Source organism: Hevea brasiliensis, chromosome 4 (assembly GCF_030052815.1).
Source record: "Hevea brasiliensis isolate MT/VB/25A 57/8 chromosome 4, ASM3005281v1, whole genome shotgun sequence".
NCBI lineage: Eukaryota > Viridiplantae > Streptophyta > Magnoliopsida > Malpighiales > Euphorbiaceae > Hevea > Hevea brasiliensis.
The window spans coordinates 25597418-25616836 of NC_079496.1; the positions used below are offsets into that span (position 1 = coordinate 25597418).

The 19419-nt window shown below is 26.8% G+C and overlaps 1 protein-coding gene across 1 annotated transcript in view; it reads right to left on the minus strand.

The window, feature by feature from the left end:
- Nucleotides 1-15124, minus strand: part of LOC110633262 (probable LRR receptor-like serine/threonine-protein kinase At1g53440) — a 31057-nt gene extending 15933 nt beyond the window's left edge. The window contains 13 exon segments of the mRNA XM_058145633.1: nt 236-307; nt 1546-1623; nt 1723-1794; nt 1873-1947; nt 2056-2127; nt 2237-2308; nt 2983-3054; nt 3151-3222; nt 3383-3454; nt 3612-3683; nt 9537-9611; nt 9761-9917; nt 14857-15124. Coding sequence (XP_058001616.1) covers nt 236-307; nt 1546-1623; nt 1723-1794; nt 1873-1947; nt 2056-2127; nt 2237-2308; nt 2983-3054; nt 3151-3222; nt 3383-3454; nt 3612-3683; nt 9537-9611; nt 9761-9917; nt 14857-14995 — 1100 coding nt within the window. The 5' untranslated portion in view covers nt 14996-15124.
- Between the last annotated feature and the right edge of the window lie 4295 nt (nt 15125-19419).

The following is a 19419-nucleotide window of genomic DNA, read 5'->3' on the forward strand; positions in this document are numbered from 1 at the left end:
CAAGTTCATATCGGTTCACCAGTTCGATTATCAAGTCAACCAAATGACTTTTTAATTTAATTCAATTATAAATTTATATCAATTTAAAATTTAATTAGCGATCTGACTTGTCGTTTCAATCTGGGTTTAGTAAGAATGCTTTAATCATTGAATTCTAAAATATTGATTTGAAAGTTATACTTATTTGCATAAGAGATGTTTACGAAGAGGAAAAAAAATAGTAGTGATAACTCACAGGTACCGCAACGATGACCATTCACCAATGTATTTTGGAATTTGACCAGTAATTAAGCAATTTCTCAATACCCTGCGAAAACCACAACTAGTGAATTTGAGATTCTGTTTTATTTGTTAAGCCTCTCGTGCTTTGCAATGGTAATTCTCGTATGATAAATTAAAAAATTAAAATAGTATACAAAATATAAAAGATTAAATGCAATATATATTATCTAATCCCAAATATAATTAATTAAATTATTTTTTAAATTTAGTATTAGAGTTTGATTTCTAAAGTCATCACATATATATATATTAATTAATGATTAGAATTTAAATTAAACCACATAATTTTAAAATTAATAATAATATATAATAAATCTTATCAAGATATAATGAAATAGTTGGATTCCTAAAATTACAATTAACTGTATATAATAATAATTCTTAAAACTAAAAGAATATTTTACTTTTTCAATAAAAATGTAAAAACTAAGAAAAAGCTAAAAAAAATCTTAGAAAAAGAAAAAAAATAGAATAATAATCAAAGATAATACTGACAAATAAAATAAAATAAATTTTTTAGTTTCGAAAATCATAATTAATCACATAAAAGAAAAGTAATTAAAATATAAAAACAAAACAACGAACAAAGTAAAACAAAAAAAATAACAAAAAGTGGACATGTTAAATTTTAATAATATGGTTAGATTTTCAAGTCAAAATTAATTATATTTTAAATATTGTAAAATTTTATATATATCAACTTTTAGTGAAAATATTTTTCTAAGAAATTTTATGTTTCCAAATAATGTTATTAAAATATTTAAAATAACTTTTCTAACAAAATGAAAAAATTATTTCCAAAAAAATTATTATATATTAAAGAAAATTTTATTTATTTAAAAATTAAAAAAAAAAAGTCTTCTTCTAAATATGCATGCTCAATGATGAAATTTTTGAAATACAAAAAAAAAAATCTTTTGGAAATTTCTTCTAAAGCTTTATCCTTTAAAATATTTTTTTTTTAAAATATATTTTTCTTGAAAATCAATTTGTTCTAAAAGTATTTTCTTGGAAAAACTTTCTTGAAAACTTCTTTTTTTATACATTTCTTCGAAAATATTTTTTAGTGTAAGAAGTCATTTTGAATGAATTTATATGGTCAACGAAAAACTATTATTATGTGTTTTTTAAGCACTTCCTTGCTTTGTATAAAATTATGGGTTTTATTTTTAAAAAACATAAAATAAAAAATTATATTTAAAAAATAAATAAAAATATGTGCTTTCAGTGTATTATATAATAAGCCAAGAATGGACTACTCACAGGTAATATATGTTTGGCATTTTTGCATTTGTCGGGAAAGAGAAAGAGAAACCAGTGTTTTTGAGGTCACTAACCAACCTGTATCAAAATAAATATTTAGAAACAATATTTATTCACATCCCTTTTTTAATGAAAAATTAAATATTAAACAAAAGTAGAAGATGAAGATGCACTTACAAATATTGAAGATTTGACATACTAAAAATTTTATCAGGCAGTGGTCCTTCAAATTCATTTCCAGTGAGAAACCTGCCATGCAAATACAACCAATGCTATTTCAACACACACCCACATATATTTATTTCTATATGATCAGTGAATGCTTACAGGCTCGTGAGTCTGGTCCATTTTTCTGCTATAAAATTGGGAATTGGACCCGTTAAGTTGTTCCCAGATACAGCACTGCATTAGCCATTAATCCAGATAAATTCAAGATATAATATATTTATGTTTTTCCGTTATATGAATCAGATTGTAGGCAGCCCAAGGAAAACATGAAATTATGCTTACAAGAAGTCGAGAGACTTGAGATTCTTAAAGTTATCTGGCAAAACACCACTAAGATTGTTGGAACTTGCATCACTGCATACAATAATAAGAAGACTAATTATACCCTCTATTTTTTAAAACAATTTTTTATATAATTTAATTAAATAGATCATATTTAATTATAAATGGTTTTGAAACTTACAGCTGTAGAAGGTTGCTCAAGCCTCCAAGTTGTGGTGGAAGAGTGCCAATCAGTTCATTCTCATCCAACCTCCTAATTAAATCAACAGGGGTGAAAACCAAAGACCTTTTTAGAAAAAGTATATATTTAAATCATTTGCAAAATAGTTCCGAAGATATATCAAAATATATTGTTTTGTTTTATTAATAAAATAACTCTTATATTTAAATTTTCTATTTAAATAATTATTTTTATATTTAATCTAAAAAACTATATTTTAATTATATTTATATATAAATAAATAATTATATAAAACATGGACTATTTTATTAATAAAATATAATTATATAGATTAAATTATTTTAAATTGAAAAGAAATTAATGGAGTTAAAGAAATAAATAGTCAATTTGGACTGTAAGGGCTAATCTATTAATGAAATCTAATCTCATGAACTACATATTACTCATAAAAAAATTAAAAAAAAAAAAAAAGCAGGGACTAACATATAATTTTAGGGACTAACATATAATTTTTAACATACTTCAAGGACTAATTTATAAATTATCTTATATAGTTTATGGAACATATTTTTTTGGATTTAGTCGAAGAATAATGAACTAGATATAGATGAAAAATTATAATATAAAATTGATGCGTGTACATGGATTTTACCAAATAAAAATTCCTTGTAAAGAAACATCTTCTATTATTTTATGTGATTTATTTATTACTTTATATTTTTGGTCTTCTTATTTCTGATACTCACAGTTGTTTAAGTTTCCGCAAGCTTCCTAGTTGCAGTGGAATAACACCAGCGAGTTGATTCTGTTCCAATCTCCTGTTTAAATTTAAACCAAATAGAAGAAAATGACATCATAGAAATAAATGGAAACCCATGAATTGTATTGAAGTGAGGTTATCTATATATATATACAAGGTCTCAAGATTAGAAAGCTCCCCAAGTGCTTCAGGAATTGGATCTGACAATCTATTCCTATACAGTGCACTGAAAGAAAAAGAAAAAAAAATTGTAAAACTATTAAAACTTTCAAAAGAAATTTAATTGGAAATATATATATATATATATATATATATATATATATATATATATATATATATATATATATATTACTCAGCATTTTGGTTTAGAGACGACTAACACTTACAGAGTTCTGAGCGACGACAATTTCCCCAGTGATGGAGGTATGCCGCCTGTAAGTAAGTTCTTGTACAGATTGCTGCAAGATGTGAGAAAAAAGAAATGCACATTTATCCATTGATATAGTTTGCACATTCAAATTTTATTATAACAAATACCAATGAGCTTTCACTCATTTAACTTTGGTTGTAAAAAACAGACATGCTTGAATTGAAGATATTACGAACAAGACTTACAGCGTTATTAAATGCTTAAGATCTCCCAAGGTATCAGGTATGGAACCAGATAGTTGATTGCTTCCAAGATCTCTAATGATAGTGTAATTCAAGCAATCATATCGTTAGAACGAATAAAGTGGAAGATATACACGCCTCAAAATGTCAAAAATTTTATTTTAAGGATGCATTTGGCACAAGTTTAGAAAAAAGAGGGCAATTGTAGCCCTAAGTCGCCCAAGGTTAATATAGTCGCTCAAGGTTAATATATATATATATATATATATATATATATATATATATATATATATATATATATTGTAGGCAGAATTTTTTTTGGTGTTGTCATATATACAAATGTTTTCTTGATTTTGATACATGGCACTTAGACAAGTTATAAAAAATATTTTGTTATTATATAAAAAATAAATAATTTAACCGATTGAAATTCACTTAATTTAAGTTAAATAAAAATTAAAAATAAAAAAATTTATATTATTTCCATGCAATGCGAGGATGAATGGCTAGTTTAATCCCTAAAAAGAGAATAATTATTAAATAGTTAAAAATTAACTTACCCTCTTTAAATATCTAAATAATATTAACAATGGGTTAAAAGTTGAAACGGTTTTTTTTTTTTTTTATCAACAAAAAAGGAAATATATTAAGAAAGAAATAAATACAAAGGATGTAACACCTCAGTGAAACAGACTGCTTCAGAACCCCAACGAGGATGAAGCAACAATAAAAGAACTTAACAAGGTTCATAAAACCAAAATCAGAAACTAGCCATAAAAAATGCAAAACAAAAGAAGTACTCAAAGCAAAGCAATAAAATCATTAGAACAAAGCACTCCTTGCTTAGCCAGATTATCCGCAAAAGCATTAGCCTCACGAGGGATGTGTTTAACCAGCAGAGCTGAAAGATGACTCTTGCATTCAATGATAGAGTTGACCACTGAAGAAAGCCTCCAAGGAGCAGACTCCAAGTTATGAAACCAAGAAACAACATTCATTGAATCTGATTCAATGAGGATGGGGCTAATTGAAGAAAAGATCTCCCACTTACTGACACTAACTTCAAGAGCCTTTGAGATAGCTAAAAGTTCTGCTGCATTTGGGTCAATGATACCAACAAAATAAGAAAATAAGTAGATGATATTCCCAAACAAGTCCCTTAATACAACATCAATACCTGACCTCCCCGGTTTTCCGATTGAAGAACCGTCAGGAAAAGAGCAGCGTATCATCTGCAAATTGCTGGTGAGAAATCATCAATCCTTAGGAACCAACTAAAACTCCATTAAGCCATCCTTGGGAACAAGCTTCATCAATCATTAAAGAAAGAGGCTCTGCAGCAATAATGAATAACAATGGCGATAAGGGATCGCCTTGTCGGAACCCATTGCTGATACAAAATTCTTCTGTAGGGCGCCTATTAATTCGAATGGTATGCAAGCATTTGAGATGCAAGTGTGAATCCACCTTCTCCATTTAATGCCAAAGCCCATACATAACATTGTGTTATCATATGATTCCATTGTACTTTGTTAAAGGACTTCTCAAAGTCCAATTTGAATAGAAAGCAGCTTCGATTTAATTTCTTGCAGAAATCAATTACTTCATTGGCTGCAAGAAAGCTATTAATAATTTTACGTCCACTAATAAAGGCACTCTAGTTTGGGATGATAATCTTTGAGATAATTGGTTTGATCCTATTGACCAGGACCTTTGCCACCACTTTATAGAGCCCATGAATCAAGGAAATAAGCCTAAACTCTTGAACGTTGAGGCTCCCTACACTTTAGGAATAAGCATTATGAAGGATGAGTAAAGTCTAGAGGGCAAGGTGGAGTTCAGGAAAAATTATCAAACATTGCAATTAGATCATCTTTAATGAGATTCCAAGAATTCTTATAAAAGAGGAAGTTTGCGCCATCCGGTTCTAGTGCCTTGGAGGGGTCACAACTCCATACTGTGGACTTAATCTTTTCGAGGGTTAAGGGAATTTCCAAATTCAAGGCTTCCTCAGGAGAGATTCTTCTATAATTCAAATTTACATTTTGGCAATCTGGAGGGTATTGTTTGCAAAATCTCTCTTTGAAATGATTCAAGATGATTCGCATAATGGAGGGTATATCTAAGTAAGTATGACCATCTTTAACAATAGAAGAGATTAAGTTCTTCCTTCTTCTATTGGCACAACAAATATGAAAGAACCATGTTTTTTTGTCTCCTAGCCTACACAAGGTGAGCCTTGATTTGTGGCACCAAATGCTTTCATTCCTGGCTATCCAAGCTTGCACATCAGCTTTTAATTATTAGACGGTGATCAGTTCTAAAGGAGAGAGGTCTCAAGATTCTGCTGTAATTCCCACTGGTCAATAGATTGGCTCAGAGCCTTGATTTTTTTTTTCCACATTCCCAAACATGTTAACATTCCAAATCTTGAGATGCTGTTTCAGCATTTTCATCTTTTTAAGGTTAGAGGCATAGAAGAAACTAAAACCTTATCTCAAAAAGATTTTAGAGTGTTTGCAAAACCTGGGTAACTCCACCATGCATCAAGAAATCGAATTGGTCTCGGGCCCTAGTCAGAGATATTTGAAGAGAGAAGGATGGGGTTGTGATCTAAGCCTCCTCTAGGTAAGCCCATGAGAGTGAGATTAGGAAAAATAGTAATCCAATGATGTGAAGACAAGGCTCTATCAATGCAGCTCATTGAGGAGGTATTCCTCTAGATAAAATGTATGCCACTAAGTGAAATATCAAGAAGATAAAGGTTATTCACAAAAGACTAAAATTGTCTCATACTCACTGAGGATGACCAGCCACTTTTTCTATTAGATATAGATAAAATTTGATTAAAGTCCCCTATGAGAAGTATAGGCCCATCAATTAACTCAATGACATGTGTTAATTCATTCCACAACATGAGTTGATCTTTGATCGAGCAAGGCCCATAAACAGAAGCAATTATGGCCTCAAAGTTATCAGAAACAAAGGAACCATGCAACAAAATCCACCGATTGAAAGATTAAATTCTCTGGATAGGAAAAGCTTCTTTATTCCATATTATGTGCAGCCCACCTGAGAGTCCAACTGCATCGATAGCAATCCAGTCAAGTGTTCCCATAACCCAAATTCGTCTAACTTGAACCTTAATTCTTTCGAAGAAGAAGATCTGCCTCAACTTGATTAGTAAAGTGTAACAAGAGAGTCTCTTCCTTTCTTCTTCCTCAAATGAGCTTTCGGTAAAATTCATAAAGCTCAACTACTTCACTGGCTTTTCGTCTTTATTTTAAAATGTAGTTTACCTTTAGGTATGAAAGTAGCATGTTACTATCAAAGCTAAGTTCTTCATTTTTTGCTTCTAAGGTGGGACTCTCATTTGATTCCGAGAGAGAACAAATGTTGCAGTATCTTTGGGTGCTACAGTGATTAGAACTATCGCTAACTGCAGCTTCAAATGGTGGGACCTCAAAGATGTCAATATTAAATGGAGGGGAAGCCACTGAGCTTGATGCTAGAGAATGTCGATTAATTATTAAAAGATCACATTCTAGAGTTTCGATGCTTTAAACAGAGATTGTGACATCAGCAGATGGGAACGAGGTAGAGGTAGCTGTTTCAGAGGCTTCTTCACGTGTTAGACCAATCTCATAATTGAGGTGGTTGCATTGCTTACTAGAGGAGGCAGAGTCTTCAACATGCATAGAAGGAACCTTGGGAGCACTACCATCTACTAAGACACGTGTCATAGGATCCTTCATTAATGCTGCTAGGGACAACCGTACCGTTAACATTGCATGCCAGGTTATCACCACTATTGGAGCTCTGGTTATTGCCGAAGCCACCATGGCTTCCATCTCCATTACCAAGTTCATTCTTCAGATGATTAATGCCATCACTGTTATTATAGGAAGTAGCATCTTCCTTACCATTGAAATTATCATCACCACTGTTGTGTTTATCTCCACCAAGAAGATCATCTCTGCTTACCCCATCATTGTTATCATTGTTATCTTCAGAGTTTATCTCCAATGAGATATTTGGAGAGTGAGATTTTCGCTTAAATATGGGACAAGGAAAAAAAATCATGACAATACTCCTCCACTGGATTAATTGGAATCTCATATAGTTCGAATCAACCACTAATGTTCTGCTGACCAGAGTTGGAGAATCCGTTAGGATTAGAATTCTTGCAAAGTCAAGCTTTGATAAAGAAAATGATTCCCCATCAGCCATTATGAACTCTCCATAAAGGCTTCCTATCCATTTGAAAAAATTAGATGTTCAGAGATTAAGAACGAACGCCATGTAGACAAAGCTAGCATAGTCTTTTTTGAGGCGTTAAACATGTTTTCCATGGTGAAATCTCAAAAAACCATTCCTTGAGCCAAGTTTTGCCTCAATCTAAGAAACCCTCCTTTAATTCCTTATTTTCAAAGGAAAGAAGGACTAAGTCCCCACCCAGAGGTTTGATGTCAAAATCAATGATTTCTTTTGCTAATAAGTAATGCTCAATTTTTGGCAAAGATTTAATATCCAAAACTCTAGCAATGGCTGATCTCTCTAAAAGAGCTTGGTTTTGTTTGGCAAAGTCTTATGGAGCTATATATTTGCCAGAGACAGTGTTGTGGGCTTGATGAGTTTCATCTCAAGGAAGACCAGGACAAATATCAATAGCTTCTTGTATTTTGCTACCATTCTTCTTAACCCATATCTGCTTACAGCTCTCTTTCTTATTTTCCTTTGTGTTTACTGCTGCTTTCCCTTTCCAACGCCGTTGTTGATTGCGATAGGGTTTATTGAGGCCGCTTCTGTGGTTCCGATAAGAGAAGCTAGGCTGAGAGTGGGCATGGGTATTATAAAAGGTCCTCCCTAATCTAGATTGAAATGCACGTAGCTTATAAGTATCTACCCAAATTTTATTGAGTACATCAAGAATGTTTTTGAAGCTGAAGGTAGAGGAGGCTTTGATGAAACCAAATCTCCGACCCCTATGAGTGAGTTTTTGAGGAATGGAAATACTAACAATGTCACCAGGCTTGAAGATTTTGAGAAGAGCATTAGCATCCCAGTTTGGTGGAAAGTTTTCAAAGTATATGGAGAGTGAGTTATTTTGGGTGGTTTGTGATGGTTTGGACGTATTGTGATGGCCGGAGAAATGGAAAAGGGAGGAAGAGGTAGATGGGTCAAAGGGTCTCATGGTTTTTTGACGTTTGTGACTCACAGATTAATCGACTAAAATGCTTCTTGATTCCTGTAAGATCACCTAATGCTTGAGCTGGATTGTGATGAACACATGAAGGTTCTGGGCAAACATAAACCCTTTTCTTGATTTATGTGCTTGTTCTTTGCCTAAACTTCCATGGTAGGTTATGTCCTCGCCTGTGTAACCGGAGAGTTTGCTCTCTTTGGAAAGCTTGGTTGCAGATTTCACACACCAATCTGTTTGTAGCTAAAAGTTACAACAGTTTACATTGATTTTTTTTAATTATTTTCATTAAATTGTGATTAGAATTTAAATAGGAGAATTTATTGTTTTGAAGGCTCACACACAAAAGCCCACTAGATTTGAAAAATGAACAAGCACATATCCATTTTTACCTTGTAATGAAATATTCAACTAATAAATTAGGTGGTAAGGATTTGATCGCTAAATTTATTTGGTCTGAAAAATTTTAATATCATGTCAAGAAATCACTTAACCTAAAAGTTTAAACTTATAAATTTATACGTGAGGGTTCTAGGAATAATTCTATATCTCTATTATTTAGTCATTCAAAATAGATAAATTATCACCTTTTTTTTATCAGAATAAATTATCACGTTCTGTTTTGTCATTCTAAAAATGTGTATCACTGCACACAGAGTTATGTGCATGCATATATATAGACCGGAAAGAAAGAAGAAAATGATAGAGAATAATATGATACTCACAGTTTCTCCAGAAACCTGAGTTGAGAGATATTTCTATGGATAGTTCCACCACTCAAGTCTATCACATCCGTAACTCTAAAATTCAAAATAATAATAAAGTTAATATAAAAATAATTCAAACTACGAGATTAAAATTTAAATTTAAATTTTGATAACTATTTTTAAAAATTATTCTAAATTTTAAAGATTTTTAATAATATATTCATGAAAACATGGTAACATACATGCTGGTAATGTGGCAAGTCTTGTTGTTATCATAACTACAGTTGCATCTGATGTTAATGCTGTAGCCACGGCGTGAACTCCCTGTGCAATAATAGGTCCATATGTATGGTGCAGGCACTAACCCCAGTTCAGATATGACTGCCTTCAGAGAATTCACTGCAAATTTTAATTAATTAGTACTTAAACATGCAGGCACCAACCCCAGCTCAGATGTGACTGCTTTCAGAGAACTCACCGCAAAATTTAATTAATTAGTACTTAAACATTAAACACAATTCTATTTATCTAGAAGTTGTATATCTTAATTTTCAACTTATTAAAACAGATTATAAATTTAAAAATAAATTCATCTGTATAATAATTTTTAAATTTATAAATTAATTTTATAAGTTATAAAAAATGACCTGAGAGAGAATAATTTATTAGCATTTATAATATCTGTATTTATAAATTAATTTAATTAAATATTTTAATATATTATTCTAATTTAATTTTTAAATTTTATCATAAATCTCATTTAATATTTTTTTTAATCATTTGATAATAAATATACTTATAAATTATATTTTATCAAACACATCAACTGTATACTAGTCATTTATAAATACCTTAACTAAATATATAATCATTTAAAATTTTAAATATATATAAATTTAAATTAACTTATAAATACTATATATAACTATTTAAAATTTTAAATACATATAAATTTAAATTAGCTTATAAATATTATATATTTATAAATTAATTTCTATAAATTAAATCAAACACTCTCTTGATTAAAGTAACAACCAATAATCGAGGCGACTATGAATCACTAAGTAGGGGGTGGCAAATTTAATATGGCAGTGAATATTTAATCTGGCAGTGAATGCAACTTCAATCTCTCAATTTAAAATCACTCATTATATATTTTACTTTATATAAAATTTGAAATAATTATAATTTAAATGATTAATAAACTTGAAAGTCGGTATAATAATTCATATGACTCAACAACCCAATTACTAATTTTAATTAAATTTTATTATATCTTCATTTGACTCTAAAAAACTAAAATATGAATTTTCTTATTAAACTATATCCAAGTGGGATTCTCAAATATTAATAAGTGGAACCTCATACGCAAGAATCGGACATCATGATGTTGAGCGCACTATACATGCAAGAATATCTATGATAAGATTAGACGTAATAAATTTGATTTAGTTCTTTAGTTTGATCTAAAGTAATTTATAATATGTTTTAATGTATATAAAAATGTAAACGATTTGTAAAATTAGAAATTTAATGGGAGATAAACTCATAGTTGATAAATTTGGATCAATTTAAATTGGAATCCGACTATACATGATCGGTCCAATTTAATCTTTAAACTCTAATGTTTACATAAACTGATTGGATAACTAGTGAACTAGTAACTCGATCGGATTTGAAACAGTTTTCCTAGACAATGGATTAGGTTGAGGCATGGATCACTCTCCTTATTCTTTGCCCTACAGGAGTTCGGGCTTAGGGCTTATGGTATGAACTTCCCTGCCAAAGAGCAAGGCAGGCGGGTCCTGTGGGAACTTTTCTATTTATTTTTTTTTATTTTAATTTATTATATAATATAAAAGTATTTATTAAAAAATATAATATAAGTTATAAATAGAAGCTTTAAATTTAAGTTTACTAATATATTTTTTTTTAATTATAATATTTAAATATATATATATATATATAAAAATAAATTACTTTTAATAAAAAAAATATATATTATTGTGTAAAATAGGTTAGGAGGAATTTTGAGGCAGGAAAAAAATTTCTCCATTCCCATCTCACAAAACATCAGGCCAGACACTCACAAATATAATAATCGGTAGAACTTATTAGAGATCATAATCAAAACTTGCATATAACAGAAGTTATTTTGATTATTTTGACACATCAATTAATTATAATTATGAATATGGTTATTAAACCCGGATTAATTTGAGGAGTCGAATCCTCTTTGTAGAGAATCGATGCGAAGCAAATTGAATTGACCGAGTTACCAGTCAACTGGTCAACTTGGCCAAGTTTGGACCGAGTGATCTGATTTGATTACTCAACGAAAAAAGTTTTCCAAATAGCGCTACAAAAAAATAGAACCTAACACCTTTACACTTTTTTTCACTTCCATTGCCATATGACCTACAAACACACTTAGCATTTGTTTCACAGTAGTGTGTGTCTATATATATATATATATATATATATATATATATATATATATATATATATATATAATTATAATTATAATAATTAATAATTACTAATCTAAGAATAAAAATTTTTTAACAACATCCACTAGAATTTAATAATTAATAATATCAATAATAAACTATAATAGTATATTAACTTAATTAAATTATTAAATTATTTTTATACAATGAATAGTATATAAATTTTATATATTATACAATTTAATATATTAACATTTATTTTTTTGTTAATATGAATAAATTTATCATTTTAATTTTATAATATATATTTAATAATATACTGATTAAACTTTGGTTGAATATATATATATTTCAATCAATTTAAAAATTATATAAAATTATTTCTTTTATTGATTTAATTTATATTATATTAATTTAAAATCATTAATAAATAGAGGTGTGCATACAATGGTTTAAACCAAGAAACCGAACCAAATTAATTTAGTTTGATTTTTCAGTTTTTTTTTAAATTAATCAGTTAGATTTTAGGTTTCAAGAAAGTTTAGTTTCCGATTTAGTTTGGTTTTTGAACTGAAAAATCAATGAAAAACCAAATCAACCAAATTTTAATTTTTTTCCAATTCTGCGTCCACACCCACCGAAGGCCCAAATCCTCATTTCTTCTGCCTTACCCAGCCCCATTTAAGTCTTGATTTTACTTACAGAGTGTTTGGATCAATTCTACAATAAATTTTAGAATTTATTTGAAATTAATTTTAATTACTTTGTATAACATAACTTAAAATAAAAAATTTAATTAAATTTCATCAAATTTATATTTGATATAATTTTAAAATTGAAAATAATAACTATTAACCTATAATTATTGAAAAAAAAAAAATTGGTTTAAAATTAAACCGACCTCATTTCCATAATTACTATTAACCTATAATTATTGAAAAAAAATTGAAAAGTTTTTTAACTTTACCCACCATTAATTTATAGTGTCAATAATTAATAATATTAGTAATTTAGTATATTAATATTAGTATGATACTTAAATAATTGAATTATTATTATTATTATTATTATTATTATTATTATTATTATTATTATTATTATTATTATTGTTATTATTATTACTATTATTATTATTATATAGTAAAATGTATATAAAATTCTCTGTAATATAATTTAATATATTAAATATTTATTTTTTTATTAGTATGAATAAATTTATTATTATAAAATTTTAATTTAAAATATTATATTGTAAATAATTAAATATTATTATTTAAATTAAAAATTAAATTATTTTTTAAAAGAAAACATTTGCATATTAAAATTAACTAAATTTGTTTTAATAATTATTTATATAGAATATATATAAAATTATAAATTATAATAAAGTAATATTATTAATTTATAATATTTATTTAATAATATACTGATTAACTCCAGTTGTTGACTAAGTAGGTTTAGAAAGTTTTGATATACTTAATAAATTAGATTATTTCAAAATTGATATGTTTTGATTATTAAAAAATATAAATTTTGAAAAACAATTAAATTTATAAAAATTAATGTTTAAATAAAAATATTTATAATTCATAAATCGATATAAATTTAATATGAAATCTTTATATAATGACTCATAAATAAAATAAATCAACTCACAAATTTAAAATAATTCGAATCTAAATCCTCCCCAACCCGTTCATGAAACTCGAATCGCATATTCGATTCAACTGTTTGATGCTGCTGATAATTAATAGACATCCAAATAATTAAATCTAAGTATTTGATAAATTTTTAAAATAACTGATATAAATCTAATATGATACCAAACTACAACAGTTTGTGTAAGTTCTAAACTTGGAGCTGTTTCAAATTGCTATATATTTATATAATTATTTGACAAAAATAATCCTCTTATTTTACGTACTTTTTTTTTCAATTTTTTTCTACGCACACCATAAATTCGGAAAAAGTGGTATTGAAATCATAAATTTTATTACAGGTTTCTGGGAAATTTTAAATTTATTGGAACCCTTTACTTCTTTAATATAAAAATATATTATAATATTTAATTATGTAAAAATAATTTTTATACAGATAGTTATTATTACTCATTAAAAATATCAAATCTCTTAATTTAATATTGACAAACAATGATAAAATAATAAAATAAATGATATAATATAATTAATAATTATATATTTATTTAATAATATGATATATTAGTAAAATAAATTATATAATATATAATTTTATTAATAATTTTACATATCAATAACAACAATAAAACATAATTTTACTCAATACTTAATAAAAGCTATCTATCATTAACTATCAGTTATAAATTATTAGCTAACAGTAACAGCTATTAACTATGAGTTATATTCAGTTTAACTAAATAGACCCTTAATTCTTAATTATATATGTACTTTATAATTAAGAAATAACTAAAAAATATAATTAAGACTTTTTGCTTGCATAAAATTATTTGAAAAAACCGAAACCCATAATTAAAATATTGAACCAATTAAACTGATTGAAATATAAAAAAAAAAAAAAAAAAAAATCTGAAACCATGATTCTGTTTCAATCGAAGTTCTGAAAATCAAATGAAATCGAAATCGAAATTAAAATATTCAGTTTAGTTTCAATTCGAAAATGTCAGAACCATGCACGCACCCTAGCTGATGATAATATTATCATCATCCAAATGAACTGAAATTTACCCTTTATTAACTCGTGCTTATCCTTGCCATGAAAACAACATTAATAGAGAAGAAAAATTAAGAAAGGAAAGAATGATAATAGCGAAACCAATAATTTATGTATTCTTTATTTGCTGCTTCAGAGGCTATGAAAATGATGCACACAATCAAGTAGAAGATTCGTACCTTCCTCCGGAGGCAAAATGGGATCATCAGCACTGTTTCCACATATGATGAGCAGAGGCAGAAGAAGAAAGACCAGGAAAGGAACAAGCTTAGAAAGATGCATTCTCTTTTTTTCAGCTTTTTCACTAGCTACATGCATATGCACTTTGCTTGGCAATTTATTTCCTTCAGAATGACCATCTCGTCAAAAAGAAAAACCTTTCTTTATTTTTCTTCCTTACTTTAGCTTTTAAATTAGGACTACATGTTAATGGTACATTGAATAAGGAATTTGATCTTTCAGGAATTGGAATTTAGTATTTGTCCAACAGATGGATTTGGCACACTGATAAATGATCTTTATAAATAAATTTATAAAATAATTTTGTCTTTATAAATAAAGGATCTTTAATGGAATTATAAGGTAAAAAAAATAAAAAAAAATATGCTTATCAATTTTTGCATCTTATTTGATACGTGAATCCTCCGTTTATAAAAGTATAATTATTAAATTATTAAATATTATAAAAATATAATAAAAAATTAAAGTGTAAAAATTATATTTACATGTTAATTAATTACAAAATTAAATAATTATATTTTATAAAATTTAAATATCAAATAAAATATAATTAAAAATAGAGTGCTAAGTGATCTTTAAAAATTAAGTTATTTTTAAAGAAAATAAAAAATAGCTTAACCTTTAATTGAATTAAAAATTTACTTAAAAAATTAATTTTAACAAAGGCGTGATAATAATTTACTTAAAGAGCTACAGAAGTCTTTGTCCAAGTCTATTCTTGTAACTTTAATACAATTTTCCACATTCTCGGACCCAGGCCATTTGCATGATTGCCCGACATGATGATGCCATCTCCACTTTGATCATTACTTTTCCCTTATTCACTCTCTCAGCATCATTTTACCAGTCCAATAATTGTACTTTTATTTTTCAACCATTCAAGTGTTAGTTAAGGTACTGTTTTCTTAGAACACAACTTGGCTTCACTAGCGAATAACTTAGAATTGCGGGTATGTCATATAGAATATATCATTTGATTTTTTGAATTAAATGATTATGAAAATTAATTAAATTCAACACAATTTTATTAATTTTATAAATAATTAAAATAAAATAAGTTAATTTGATTAATTAAATAATAAATATAATATTTTACGATTTAAATACAACAATTAAAAAATGAAATGCTAATAAAAGTAAAAGATATATCGACTACTTAGAGTCTAATTTAATTGATTGACTGAGGCAAGTTGTAAGTATTATTGCTCATATAATATTTATAATATTCCTTATAGGTACTTAAAATTGATTGGTTGAGACTAGTCGTAAGCATTGTTGCTCATATAATATTTATAGTATTCTTTATCGGTACTGGAAAAAGTTTAGAAGATTCATTTTTATATTATGCAGTTGATGAGAATTACTTGTTCACTATTTGTTACCTCCCTTAGCTCCTCATGACCCCTTCTAACAGCCACTCATATCGGCTAATTCCCTCTTAATATTTATTTGTAGCCACATTTATCTACTAATTATCTCAAGCTTTTAACTAATTTAATCAATGAAATTAAATTAATTTTTATAAAACTAATTTAATTAATTTTATGCTTGCAAATAATTAATAAATAAAATTAATTATTTTAGTGCAAACAAATAGTAAGAGAAATTCAATTAATCTGAGATATTTTATTTTCAAACTCTATCACTAACATCTTAGGATGTGTTTGGTATGAGGTTAATAAGAGTTAATAATTAAACTTATAATTTTTAATACTGTTTGGATATTTTAAAGTGAGTAGGTTAATTTTTAACCTCATTAATATTGAACCTCTTTTTAGGGGTTAAATGTTAACATTGGGTTGGGTATGTTAACAGAAGTTAAACATACTATTTATATACTATTTTTCTATTTCTTCTTAACTTGTTTTATTTTTTGACCTTTTCATCTCCAAAAAGTCTTTCTCTCCTACAATAACAAGAATGTACGATTTTTTTTTAATCACATGAGCAAGACTATAAATTTTATGGGTTTAAAAAATATGAATTTCTATCTTGTTTATTCCATTATGAGTTGAAAAAAATTATATATATATATATATATATATATATATATATATATATATATATATATATTCAAATTTCCTTTGCTTACTATGACCTAATGAAATATATATATATAATCTGTAAATTATAGTACAAAAAGAAAAAATTCTATCAATTTACAGATTATATATACAGATTTCATTAAGTCATAGCAAGCAAAGGAAATTTGTATATATATATATATATAATAAATTTTTTAAATTAAATTATTTACAAATAAAAAATAATATTACTAGAAATAAAAATAAAAAAATAATTTTGATATTTGTTATTAAAATATAAAAAATAAATGTTTATATATTTTAATGTGAGCTCAATTTTTTAATTTCATACCAAACATCATTAATTGTTATATCATTAAATATCTTTTGCCCATTAATAATTACTCCCTTAAATTTTACTAGGTTAACATTTAATCTTTAATTTTTTAATCTTATACCAAACGTACCTTTAATATGATAGCATGGTCAATTAATCTCATACACGAAAATATCCTAAGTTTTGACTTGACATAGATGTGGTGAGATGCTTCTAGATGTATGTAGGTATGGAAGGTACGATGTTCCTTATTTAATTTCTCAATTTTTATTTAATTTCTATCTCATTTAGAATAGAGGTTTTTATTCCAATTCTTTGGTTCTCCTTTATTTTGATGTCCATCCTAATAAGGGATATCATCCTCTATGTATAAGAGTTTTGCTTTTTTTGATCGGATGACTCCACACTTTAAATAATTTTGAATAATTCAGAACTCTTAATAGGCAATTTTTTTTTCTATTTAGAAAATAGGAGAGAATAGATATAAAATACAAATTCAAAATAAAAAAATTCATATAGTATAGTTTTGCATAAAAAAAATTAAGGCAAATCACTTATAATAATAATAATAATAATAATAATTTAATTTTTATGGACTCGGCTATTAGCCACACATATATATATATATATATATATATATATATATATATATATATATATGAAAAAAAAAAACCAGAAACATGGCAAGAAAAATTATTGATTACTTATCTTTATATGAAGAAAATTTAAGAATTTGAAATATTAAAAAGCCAAATATATTGATATAAAAACATTTTTAACAATTTTATTTAAAATATAATTAATATGGGTGCAAATAATAGTTGGGGGACATTTTTGCCGCCTCTCCTTTTTCCAAATCTTTTTCTCTTTCCAGTCCATTTCCAATTAGAAAAAGATGAGCACGAATCATGTTAAAAAATATTGTGACGTGGATGAGCTACAATCATGTTGTGACGATAAGCATTATTTAAGGAAAAAATATTATTTGTTAAATTTTTTTATCTAAATTTGATCTATATAAACTTAAGTTATAAAATATATAATAAAATTTATCTATTAAATATATAGATTTTATATATTTATATTTTATATTTATAATGGACCGAATCTAAATAAAAATATATACGTTTTCTTTAGTTTTCATTTATGTAGAATTTTCTAATTATATAATAATTTTTTTTTAAATATATTATTTAGTTTTTGTGTTATATAGTGTAATTAATGATTTGTTTTTGTGTTTTTAGAAATATATTTTTTGCGACATTATATATTTAATCTACTAGTTGGTTCCTCCATATAAATTTTCTTTTAATCAATGAGTTTTTGAATTGGTCAAAGAAGAGAAAATTTATTAATAGGCCGACTTAGATTCGATTCAATCAAAGTTTAAGTCAACTATTGGTTTAACTGGTTTCAATCCAATTATAGTCTAATTCCAATTCTAACCCAGCCCCTGGCCAAGTCTACTTTCTATCCATTCCTTACCCTACCCATATATATATATATATATATATATATATATATATATATATATATATGGGTATATTTATTTATTTATTTATTCAATACTTAATCTGCTACATCCATCAGGTAATTCTTATACAATTAGAATTAGAATTTATTTTAATTAAAGTAAATATCAATTAATATCGGGCCATATTAAAATAATTGATTTTGACCCATATTATAATATTAATTATTGACAAAAAATCTTACGCCTCTCGCTCATTATCCCTCACTTGTTGTAATGATGCGACCTTAGCTAGTAATGTAGACCCAATAGCGACTAGCATTTATCCCAATCACAGTCGAACCCATCTCTCTCTCTCTCTCTCTCTCTCTCTCTATATATATATATATATATATGCTTATCATCTCTTTATCTTTATCCATAAGGTCACACGCATTCTCTTTTATAAAATTAGAGATATTATGGTTATCTCAAGAAAGACCTTCATCATTAAAGTTTTGTGAATTAAGAAGGGTCAAGAGAGAAAAATCAGTTTATTAAATCAAATTGTCTCTCTCAATTATTGGTATGGCTTAATCAAATTTCGCATTAGATATGCTTTCTAGATCTATGAAAATTTATTTGTTCAAGATCCCTTATTAGGGTGATAGTTATTTTTATGATTCACCTC